Genomic DNA, 12222 nt, shown 5'->3' with positions numbered 1-12222 from the left:
ATGCAATCTAGGTGTAGACCATGTTACGTTAATTAAATTTATCATCTATTTAGAGGATCTTTCTAAACGGTTCTCTATTTACTGACTTCCCAGTCTAGTTTTCCCTTTAGGCTAGTACCCTTCACTAGTTCTTTGAAGCTTTTTCTTTCTTTTTTTTTTTTTTTTGTAGACTTTTTTCTTTTTCTCTATGACTTTTCTATAATCTTTTTTGATTTTTTTTTAAACTTTCTTCTCTGCTTCTCTTGGTGCTTCTTGTATTCCATTAATTTCTTCTACTTCTGCCAGCTACGTATTCTCTGTTTTTCTGTAGACAACATCAAGAACACATAATTTCAGGATTTTAAGGAATCTTAGAGATGAATGATTCAAAATACCGTCAGGTACTGCAACCTATGTTTAACATCCTTACCAAATGGTTGTTTAAATAGAGAATTTGAAACTCAAAAGAGATGAAAGTGACCTATTTGGCTATTATATGTGACAAGAGTGAGATTTAAATTCAGGTTTCTTCCTTTTTCCTCATCTAGTGGGTGAATGTTTTAATAATAGAAAGATGGGGAGTGGGTCTAGTAAACACAGTGAAGGTGGGTTAGGAAGGAGTTAGCACGGGAGGCCGAGTTTCAAGAACAACAACGTTGGGTTGGACAGGAATAAGAGTTTTAGAAAAGATGTCAGAATATTGGGTTTTATGGTAAGTTAGTTAAAGATGCCCTATAGGAAGGAAGGATACACACACAAAGGAATGAAGGACACAGGATATTGGGAGTTGTGTAGAAAGGCATATTAAAATAGAGGGTTCAAGAGAATCCTGAGCAGCTTTTTTGTTTTTGTTTAATTGAGCGAACTAGCGCACTTCAGGTTTTCTGTTGAGAGATATTAAAATCATTTGAGCCACTGGAAAGAGTCTTTTTACAGAATATAGGAATGTGATACCATCTACTTCCATTCCAACTTACAGAGAGTGGCTTAAATCCTCTCGAGTAATAGGGGGAATGGCGATCCTGAACTATCTAGATGTATGGCCCAAGGTCGTGGTCTCCTCCATCCACCTCTTTTCCTAATTCTTTGATGCCCTTCCATGTACATGTAGGGTTTGGTGGGGTGGGACTGGGTGTCATATCTGTAACAGAGCTTCATTTGGGTAGTTGGTAACCTGTCTATGTTGAGATGACTCCATGGATGACTGAAACTCCGTGTAGCTTGTTCTCCAGGAGCAGCAAATGGCTCCTACTGTTGGTCATTTGAGCTTATCCTTGTTTTGGGAGCCTGTGCTTTCATAGTCTAGAGATTGAAAAGTTGGAGAGTACGACTGAGCCCTGCAGAAGAGTGATCTAGGAGTGGGAGCTCACAGAAAGGAACTATTAGGCAGTGTCTAGGGAAATAGAGGCATGGCTACCTGGACTTTATTTTTTACAGCAGTCTCTCTTCTTGGGTATCTGAGTGCCTATGAAGGTTTTTAAGGTCTTGCTAGTTTATATAAGGCAGGACCTGTGTAGGAAAGAAGTTGGACCTTCTAATTTTTAATCTTTTAATCTCTCTGGGAAGAGTATTCACACTAATAACATAAATTTGTGTATTTATTTATGTTTTTAAATTGAAGCATAGTTGATACACAGCGTTGTGTTAGTTTGAGGTGTTCAACATAGTGATTCAACAACTCTGTATGTTACACCATGCTTAGCACAAGTGTAGCTACTATCTGTTACTGCATAATGCTATTACAGTACCATTGACTGTATACCCTATGCTGTACTTGTATCCCTGTGACTTACTATAACTGGAATCCTGAACCTTCCATTCCCCTTCTCCCATGTTGTCTGTCTGCCACCCCCTTCCCTTCTGGCCATACAGAATTCTCTGTATTTCTGGGTCTGTTTCTGTTTTTTGTTTGTTCATTTGTTCTACTTTCTAGATTCTACATATAAGTGAAATCATATAGTATTTGTCTATCTCTGTCTGACATATTTCACTTAGCATAATATCCTCTAGGTACATCTACATTGTTGCAGATGGCAAGATCTCCTCCTTTTTTATGGCTAGGTAACATTCCTCTGTGTGTTTGTGTGTGTGTGTGTGTGTGTGTGTGTGAGAGAGAGAGAGAGAGAGAGAGAGAGAGAGAGGTACATCTGTTGATGGACACTTGGGTTGTTTCCATATCACGGCTGTTGTAAAGAATGCTGCAATAAACATGGGGGTGCATGTATCTTTTCAAATTAGTGTGTTCATTTCTTTGGGGAAGTATTAAATAACCAGTAGTGGAATTACTGGATCATATGGTATTTCTATTTTTAATTTTTCAAAGAACCTCCATACTGTTTTTCACAGTGGCTGCACCAGTTTCTATCCCCAACACCAGTGCACAAGGGTTCTTTTTTCTCTACATCCTTGCCAATATTTGTTTTTTGTGTTTTTGATTCTAACCATTCTGACAGGTGTAAGGTGATAATTCATTGTGGTTAACTTTTGCACGATTAGCTTTCCAACATTTCAGAGAATTCCTTGCTTGTCACTCTTACTTATGGGAACTAAGACTGGGGCTTTACTAGGTGTTTCACGTCTTTGGAGAGGTGGAGACAAAACAGAGAACGAAAACTGTTTAAAACCAGAGTCCAAAGTTTGAAAGACCTGTACTCTAGCAACTATAAAACATTGATGACAGAAACTGAAGATGAAAGAAGTGGAAAGACATTCTATGCTCATGGATGGGAAGAACATATCGTTAAAATGTCTACAGTACCCAACGTAATCTGCAGATTTAATGCAATGCCTATTGAAATACCAACGACATTTCTCACAGAACTAGAACAAACAGTCCTAAAATTTGTATGGAACCACTGAAGACTTCGAGTATCCAAAGCAATACTGAAAAAGAAAAACAAATTGGAGGTATCACATTTGTAGATTTCAAGTGATAGTACAAACCTATCCTAATCCAAACAATATGGTACTGGCATAAAAACAGAGATATAGATCAGTGGAATAAAACAGAAAATCCAGAATGAAACCCATAAGAATATGGTCAATTAATCCTTGACGAAGCAGGAAAGCATATCCGATGGGGAAAAAGCAGTCTCTTCAACAAATGGTGTTGGGAAAAGTGAACAGCTACATGCAAAAGAATGAAACTGGACAGAAAAATAAACTCAGAAATGGGTTTAAGACTTAAATGTGACACCTGAAATCATAACATACTTGAAGAGCACACGGGCAATAATCTCTCTGATATTGGCTGTAGCAACATTTTTTTGCTAGTTCTATGTCCTGAGGCAAGAGCAGTAAAAGCAAAAATAAACTGTTGGGACAACATCAAGATCAAAAGGTTTTGCACAGTGACGGAATCAATACACAAAAGGAAAAGGCAACCTAGAGAATGGGAGAAGATATTTGCAGATGACATATCTGGTAAAGGGTTAGTATACAAATACGAGGTACTGATAGAACTCAACACCCAAACGCAACCCTGTTTAAAAATGATCAGAAGACAGGAGCATACATTTTTCCAAAGAAAACATACAGATGGCCAACAGGCACATAAGAACATGCTTAACATCACTCATCGTCAGGGAAATGCAAATCAAAACTGCAGCGAGATACCACCGCACACCCGTCGGAATGGCTAAAATCAAAAACACAAGACACAAGTGTTGGCCAGGAGGCGGAGAAAAAGGAACCCTCTTGGACTGTTGGTGGGAATGCAACAGCCACTGTGGGAAAAAGTATGGTGTTTCCTCAAAAAGCTAAAAATAGAACTACCCTACAATCCAGTGATTGCACTACTGGGTATTTATTCAAAAAATACAAAAACACCAATTCAAAGGGATACATGCACCCCTATGTTTACTACAGCATTTTTTGCAATAGTCAGCCCAAGTGTCCATTGACAGATGAATGGATAAAGAGGAAGTGGTATATATACAATATGGAATATTATTCAGCCATAGAAAAGAATGAAATCTTGCCATTTACAATGAAATGGATGTAAATAGAGAGTATTAAGCTAAGCGAAGTAAGTCAGAGAAAGACATCAACCGTATGATTTCCCTCATGTAGAATTTAAGGAACAATAAAAATGAGCAAAGAAAAAAAAGAGAGAGACAAACCCAGAAACAGCCTCTTAACTATAGAGAACAAATTGATGGTTGCCAGAGGGGAGATGGGTGGGGGAATGGCTGAAATAGGAGATAGGGGGTAAGGAATGCCCTTGTCATGAGGAGCCCTGGGTGATGTCTGGAATTGCCGAATCATTATATTGTATACACGAAACTAATATAGCACTGCATGTTAATGGTACTGGAATTAAAATAAAAACTTAGTAATAAAAACAGAGGCCAAATTTTAATTATATCAAGAAACTTCTTTCAATAAATAGATAGCTGACCTTTCACTCAATTTTTCTTTTTAATGAACTTGGTTTGTTGTATATTTTTGCTCTAAAGTCTTTCTGTTTGCTGCGGTGGCGATGATTCATGGCCTACATCAGATGATGACGACTTTAATATCAAGGTAAAGTACTCTCTTGTGAAATTAATTTTCCTGCTCTGAATTTAGTTTTGTCTATTATTACTGTTAAAATTTAGCAGTGGCCTGCCTGTCATCATTTTATGTTTGTAATGGAAAGTTGGTCAGAACAAACGATTTTACAAAATTATGGCAAGTTGAAAAATCTTTTTTTTTTTTACTCTGGCAAATAGTGAAGGTGGAGGTTGAAGAAAATGAGCTGGAAAATATATAATGACAGGAAAATTATATTGGGAAAAGCTTTCGCATAATGGTGGAAATATGACATTTAGTCAAGGATAAGGATTCTTACTGTGAGGTTTAAATTATCTTAACATGACTGTCTTTCTCTTTGCATCTTGCTTGCTTTCTTGCTTTCTTGTTTTCTTTCTTTCTCTCATTCTTTCTCTCTCTCTCTCTCTTTCTTTCTTTCTTTCTCTTATTCTTGCACTCTTTCTTTTCCTTCCTTCCTTCCTTCCTTCCTTCCTTCCTTCCTTCCTTCCTTCCTTTTTCTTTCTTTGTTTCTCTAGAAAACATGAATTTTATAGTACTAATGCCTAAATGAAATCTTTAGTGGATCCAATTATTTATTGCAGATATTTTTCTTGGACATTTTTTATTTTGGCAGCCTGTAGTGTTATGACAGAAGATATTTTTTCTCTGTTTCTATTCTTTGTTCTACATTCAGACTAAAATAAATCGACATTGTCTAAATTCAGAAATTTAAATTGTTTCTCAACATGTATATTGCAAAGGCATTCCACTGTGCTTTCAAATTAGTTCCATGGAGAGTATAGTTAAAACTCTTTATCTATGTGAAGAATACATGTTTTGCCTAAAATAATAATCAGCTCTAGAAGCAGAGGCTCTTCATACCCTTATGGTAAAATGTCCAATTTCAGAAATCTTTTATATTATAGTTTAAAAAATATCTACTTGTAGCCTTTGTATCAGATTCTAAAACTGAAAATCTCACTCATTTTATGTTTATTTAAATATTCATTTGAAAGCCCCTGCATCATTATATGCTGCTGGATGTTAGGAAACATAATTGTGCATCTCTTGGAACACCTAGAATAAAGTCTTGCTTGGAAGAGGCAATTTAATATTTTTTGAATGTGAATAAATGAGCAGACAGATGGAATTCTGTATAATGGAATGTTATAAGTATTGTAATGTGTATAATTTGTCATAATTAAATACATAAATTTTAAAAAATATGGCTCAAATTTAGATTCTATTTTCATGTTTAGGCTTTATAAGCGCAAATGAATTATGTTGAGGAAACAAAGAAATAAATAAGAAGGAAGGTTGCAGTGTATTTTTTAGTATCCTCTAATTGTGAGCTTAGAGTTGTAGATAAAAATGCCCAACTATTTTCTTTAACCCCACCTATGTCCCATTAGATATATCCTTTCAAGGAATCCATTTCTCCTTAGAATTCTCATTACCAGTTCTTTCTCCATGTGCAAAGTTGATGTATTAGAAACATTTCTTTTTCTATTTTTTCTCTCTCTGGTAATAATTTATAGCTTTCAGATAGTGATAGATGACCACAAATTGAACAACCTATAGTGAAAAAATTAAATTCTTTACTACAGTAATTATAAAGAAATAGTTGTAGAGTGAGAAAAGTCAGTATTATTAGGGATAAACTATGAACAAGAGCCTCTGTCTTATATATATTTATAATTTATATGTAATATGTATTTATAATATGGAATTGAAAAAATTTTAGAGACTTCTGTTTGTTGTATATCCATAATCATACTCACATATTCGGGAAAATACGTGTTTTTTCCATATACGTTTTGTACTTACATTTTTCCTTTTTTTCCTTGTCTTAAGCTTGTGCTTGATTGATTGGTCATGTCTTATTGTTTTCCTTTTTGCTTCTTCTCCCCCAACTCTTTTTTTTTTTTAATGACTTATCCGTACCCTAATTTTTCCTTGAAGAAACATTTCTTTAGAGTCTGTTCTTTCAGTCCTTCTCTTTCTGTCTCCATTGTCAATATATTTGGTTATGGCTTTGTGTTGTCTGAGTGTGGTTTTCATTCATGAATCATTGCCCTACAAGGTTTATTATTAGTTTTTTCCTCTTTTCTGGAAGGAGCTGATTTAAACAATCGTTTGTCTTTAGCATCTTGACAAACAAAACCAACTTAAAGTGTAATTCCAACTTACCTGAATAAGATATTACTAAAAACTAAATTTTAATATTTTCTCCTACAAGAGATATTCGTGCAAATATAAATTATGCAAACACATGTTAAAGTATAAATAATTAATCTAAATTTCTTAATGTTTGGGGTTTTTATCAATAATGCTTTCATTACCTAGGAATAAATTTGTGTTTTACGTTACTTTGGTAAAGAATGTATTTAAAAATATTTAAAATTTCAATTTAATTTACATATACTGTATTCTTAGTTTTAGAGGTAGAATTCAGTGATTCATTAGTTGCACACAACACCCAGTGCTCATTAATTCAAGTACCCTCCTTAATGCCCATCACTCCTTATTCCACTCCCTGCCCCCCACTCTGCCTCCCCTCCAGCAACCCTGTTTCTTGCCTATAGTTAAGAGTCTCTTAGGGTCTGCCTCCCTCCCTGTTTTCATCTTTTTTTTTTTCCTTCCCTTCCCCTATGTTCGTCTGTTTTGTTTCTTAACTTCCACATATGAGTGAAATTGTGGTAGTTGTCTTTCTCTGACTGACTTTTTTCGCTTAGCAGAATACCCTCTAGTTCCATTCAAGTCATTGCAAATGGCAGGAGTTCGTTCTTTTTGATGGTTGAGTAATATTCCTTTGTGTGTATATGCCACATCTTCTTTATCCATTCATCTGCCAGTGGACATCTAGGCTCTTTCCATAGTCTGGCTATTGTGGACTTGCTGCTGTTAACATTGGGGTGCAGATGCCCCTTCAGATCACTATGTTTGTATCCTTTGGAGAAATACCTAGTAGTGCAGTTGCTGGGTTGTAGGCTAGCTTTAGTTTTAAATGGTTCAGGAAGAAGTTGTATGATAATCAGGGGTAAGGAAAGTAACACTTTGGGACTAGCTATTAAATCTCTCATAATCCTCACCCCATGAGAAAATGTAGGCTAGTAAATGGCAGAACTGTGACTTGAATCTACATTTGAATGATTCCAAAAGCTGTGTTCTTTGTGCAGCAGTGCTCATTTGATAATAGTGACTATTATGATTATTTTAGCAAATGTGATACTTGCAATCCTTAAAACTATTAATTTTTGTTCTAGAATGTCCCCAAACCAAGCTTAATAAAGCTAATGGCTGCTTATGAGAAAATCAAGAACTGTAAGCTATTTGAAGACTTGTGTTATTCACTGCTGTTTGTTCATTCTTGTGTTACTCAGTAATTCAAAATTACAGATATTTTCATGTACTCTTTATTTTGTTTTTTACTAAGTGGAAACAAAACCTGGCCTTATGACAGTAGGCGATAATCTTTCACTTACGGACGATAATTCTGATCATAAAGATTAAGATACAAAAGTGCATGACCTTTTTTGTCCTGCTATTCCATCACCTAGAACTCTGAAAAAGCCTCTCATGCCATTAGCAGGCCTTGGTGTTACAAAGGTAAGTTGTTTTGTTTTAAACTTTTTCCCCTGATGTTTTTTTTCACTTACATCCTCTTGATCCTTATAATGAAAAGAATCTTAGGAAGAAATGGAAGTCCTCAAGATCATAAGAGAACACAGTGTAATAACAACAGGGAGATAAGTACCGGATTGAGATTTATAAAGGTTGGTGGGAGTGAACAATTCTTAGGTATGCCAGTATGGAAGTAAAGAATTAGAAAGCAACTGGCAAGAACAGCTAGATGGAGGTGAAGATGAGGGAGGGGGTGGGGGGAAGAATTCATTTAAGAAGGGCAAGATGAATGTAAAGATTGAAGAGTTGAGAGAGAGTATTACAAAAACACAATTGCAGTAGTGGGGCTAAGGGAGAGCAGATAGTCTGTATTATAAAATAGGGTAGAGATTATTTTGAGTGCAAACTAAGAAAACAAAGTCAGGTAATACAAATGCTTAGACTCTTCTGAATGACTTACAGCTGATTTTCATGAAGCCTGGAAGAAAATTTTATCCCTTTAACTTTAATAAAGTGTGATATCTCATATTTAATTTAGCAAAATCTGTGTTTATAGATAATGCAAAGTGAAATCTGTGTTAGACCTTAATCAGATTTATTATGAATTTTGAATTTTTGGCCATTGTCTTCCTTCTGGTTCCTTTCTGCCTTCCTTTCTTTCTTTTCTTTGAAGATTTTATTTATTTATTTTGTGCGAGACAGTGAGAGAGAGATATTGAGAGCTGGAGCACACAGAAGCAGGGGGAGGGGCAGAGGGAGAAGCCGACACCCCACTGAGCAGGGAGCCTGATTCAGGACTCGATCCCAGGACCCTGGGATCATGACCTGAGCTGAAGGCAGACGCTTAACCAACTGAGCCACCCAGGTGCCCTTCCTTGTGGTTTCTAATTTAACGTACTGTGTGGTATAATCTTGGCAGGTTTTAGATCTTTTTGAGAATAAAGAGAGGAAATAAGTAAACATTTTATGTAGTCTTTTCATTAATTAAAACGGAAATTTCTGATTATGTAAGTGAGGTTCTTAATCTTTATCCAGCAAATGAAATAAATTTTAAGCTGCAACACTCTTAAAGGAGAAAATTGTTTCTGGATTCTGATTTATTTATTTTTAATTATATCTGCATATAATAGATACATACAAAGACATCAAATGAATGAACTCACAATTTATAAGTTTTTTTCTAATATGAACTATTTGTCATCGTAGAGTCATAAGGAAGGAAAGGTTGCCAACAGAGTGTACAGAATTATTTCTGGAAGATGATTTTTACTTTTTCAAGTATCTCCAATAGTGGATACATTTTATATTATTCCCAGGAAACTTTAGTATTCCTAGTTGTTAATTCTTGGGGTTTTTTTTAGGTTTTAAAAATTTTGAGTAATCTCTGTACCCAACACGGGGCTTGAACTCACAACCCTGAGATCAAGAGTCACACACTCTTCCGACTGAGCCAGCCAGGCACGCACGTAGTTGTTAAATTTAACGTGCGAATTCTTTCGAATCTGAAACTCAGAAATACTGGTGATTGGATTTTTTTGGTCCCTTTCTTCTTTCCTCATGTGAATATTGGGCCCTGCTTGATAATCATGCATGTATCTGGAGTCTTTAAAACATTCAGCTTGGATGGTCATGATTATTAATTTGTTAGTACTAGGTTCTTTCTCCAGTCCTTAACTACCGTCTTGTATTCGTAGATAGGAAATTAGAGCTATTAGTTTGCTAGTCACAGTTCACAGAAGAAAACTATGTGAATTTTAAAATGGGATTTATCTTTTTTCATAAATCATAGTAGTACTTAAAAATGCCTCAAAATGCTGTGATCCCATAAGTATTTCTCTTCCACAATTTAAATCTTTTTAAGATTGATTTTTAAAAAGGAGTATTCTTATAAAATCTTAAATCGGTGTTTTGCGAATAAATCTTTTTATTAATCTTTAAAATGCTGTTCATTACAGAGATGAATACTTGCCTGCGTATGTTTTTTTCCTAAAGTTTTATTTATTTCAGAGCGAGAGAGAGAGGGAGTGTGTGGTGGGGGGAGAGGGTAAGAGGGAGAGGAAGAGAGAGGGAGAGAAGCCGACTTCCCACTGAGCATGGAGCCTGATGTGGGGCTCAGTCTCACAAACCCGAGATCATGACCTGAGCCAAAATCCAGAGTCAGATGCTTAACCAACTGAGCCACCCAGGTGCCCATTAACTTGCCTATGTTAATAAAAGTGTATTTTCTATCCTTGAAACTAATGTGAAGTATATAATTGAAATATTGAATCCCATGGCTTTTTCCCCCTACCTTTATTTTTGTTCTGAAAATTTCAGAGTTCTGTGTAGGTTTACATTATTTACTTATATCAATTATATTTTGTTATATTTATATTTAAATATGTGTAATTATATTAATTATATTTTCCTGAGCAATGTCATTTTTTTCCTACTTCAAATGTATTTGTCTATAACTTTCTTCTTAAGTCTCCTGGGTGCTTCGAATTTGGTATGTCCCGGATTGAAAACATCGTTTATGACCTTTCCCACTTCCCTGACTTTTTGTAATCTGCTCTGTCATTTGTTTTCCCCATGCTAGTGTATGGCACCACCGAAACACTGAAGCAGGAAAAATCCTGGACTCCAAACTTCCCCGAAATTGCTATATCCAGGGGCACCTGGGTGGCTCACCCGGTTAAGCATCTGACTCATGACTGGCTCAGGTCGTGTTCTCGGGGTCCTGGTATATCAAGCCCCATGTCTGGCTCCATACTCAGTAGGGAGTCTGCTTGAGGATTCTCTCTCTTCCTCTCCCTCTGCCCCTTCCCCTGCATGCGCACACTGTCTCTCTCTAAAAATAAATAAATAAATTTTTAAAAAACAATCACCACATCTCTACCTCTGAAACCAGTAATACATTATATGTTAATTAATTGAATTTAAATTAGCAAAGCGACACCTGGCTGGCTCAGTGGGTTAAGTAAGTGTCTGCCTTCAGCTCAGGTCATGATCCCAGGATCCTGGGATCCAGTCCCGGGTTGGGCTCCTTGCTCAGCGTGGAGCCGGCTTCTCTCTCTGCCTGCCACTCCTCCTGCTTGTGCTCTCTCTCTCTTTCCCTGACCAATCAATCAATCAATCAATCAACAAAAATTTAAAAAAGAAATAAGTTAAAAAACAAAAAAAAATTTAGCACATTCAGTCATTCACCACATTCAGTATTTTGTCCCTGCTTACCATTTTTCATATCTTATTAACATAATTCACCCCCTCACCTATAATTTTGAAATGCTCTTCTGGTTTTGGTTCCTTTATGCTCATCTTGACATTGCTGTCAGAGTGACCTTTTTAAATATGTTTGTGATGATGTAACTTCTCCGCTTATTTGGTGGATACCCATGACATGAAGGAGAAAGTTCATATTCTAGCATGACACCTTTTTGGTTCAGTCCTGATTTTCCAATTACATGTCTGTATCCCATTCCCAAAAAGTGTGTTCCAGTTTTGCCACATTCTCTAGCTATCGTCACTTCCTGTGTTATTTCATAGTTCATCCTTTTGCTCCTCCTACCTTTTCTAGAAGGCCCTTCACACCCTCCTTGTGCACTTTGTCTGTCTTTCAAGATACAGCCCTATCTTTGCAGCACTTCCTGAGCTTCCCACATACAACTGTTTTCTCTTTTGTGCCTTCGCTGTGCTTCATTCACCTCACCTGTAGAACTAGTAAATGATACTCTGTGTTCTTACCTGTTTTCGTCCATCTCTGGTCCTACTAGCATATAGGGTAGTCTCTGTCTTTTCTTTCTATTTCCAACTTGTCCCAGGATAGTGCCTATGACTTGACGGAGACGGTATGTATTTGTCTTTCTTGAGTAAGTGAGTGAGCGAGCAATTGAATTAATGTGATGTTTTCTGAAGGTGGGTTTTGTTTTGTGTTGTTTTTATAGGACGGAGAGGTGCTATCAGCAATTGGGAAAAAGGACAATGGGATTGATATGGAAAGTGCTCCACAAGGGCAAACAGTTAATGACAACTTGACTTCTGCTGCTAGAGCATCCAAAAATAATGGAGATGGTGAGTGAGTGAACATCTATGAATCTTTTTCTATGCTTAAGTGCTGGTACATCACAA

The 12222-nt window shown here is 36.3% G+C and overlaps 3 protein-coding genes across 3 annotated transcripts in view; all 3 read left to right on the top strand.

Annotated features, from left to right (window-relative positions):
* Positions 1-8019, top strand: part of LOC130542181 (ankyrin repeat domain-containing protein 26-like) — a 41913-nt gene extending 33894 nt beyond the window's left edge. The window contains exons 13-15 of the mRNA XM_057304721.1: positions 4437-4503; positions 7758-7815; positions 7928-8019. Coding sequence (XP_057160704.1) covers positions 4437-4503; positions 7758-7815; positions 7928-8004 — 202 coding nt within the window. The 3' untranslated portion in view covers positions 8005-8019. The remainder of the gene's footprint in view (positions 1-4436; positions 4504-7757; positions 7816-7927) is intronic.
* The window catches only part of LOC125281624 (ankyrin repeat domain-containing protein 26-like), a 564334-nt gene that overhangs the window by 398593 nt on the left and 153519 nt on the right, over positions 1-12222 (top strand). The gene's annotated exons all lie outside the window — the stretch shown is intronic.
* The window catches only part of LOC130542182 (ankyrin repeat domain-containing protein 26-like), a 32941-nt gene continuing 28690 nt past the window's right edge, over positions 7972-12222 (top strand). Inside the window, exons 1-2 of the mRNA XM_057304724.1 lie at positions 7972-8100; positions 12039-12165. Of these exons, the coding sequence (XP_057160707.1) occupies positions 8071-8100; positions 12039-12165 (157 nt within the window). The 5' untranslated portion in view covers positions 7972-8070. The remainder of the gene's footprint in view (positions 8101-12038; positions 12166-12222) is intronic.

Source organism: Ursus arctos, unplaced genomic scaffold (genome assembly GCF_023065955.2).
Source record: "Ursus arctos isolate Adak ecotype North America unplaced genomic scaffold, UrsArc2.0 scaffold_30, whole genome shotgun sequence".
Classification (NCBI taxonomy): Eukaryota; Metazoa; Chordata; class Mammalia; order Carnivora; family Ursidae; genus Ursus; species Ursus arctos.
This window is presented reverse-complemented; position numbering and strand designations above follow the sequence as displayed.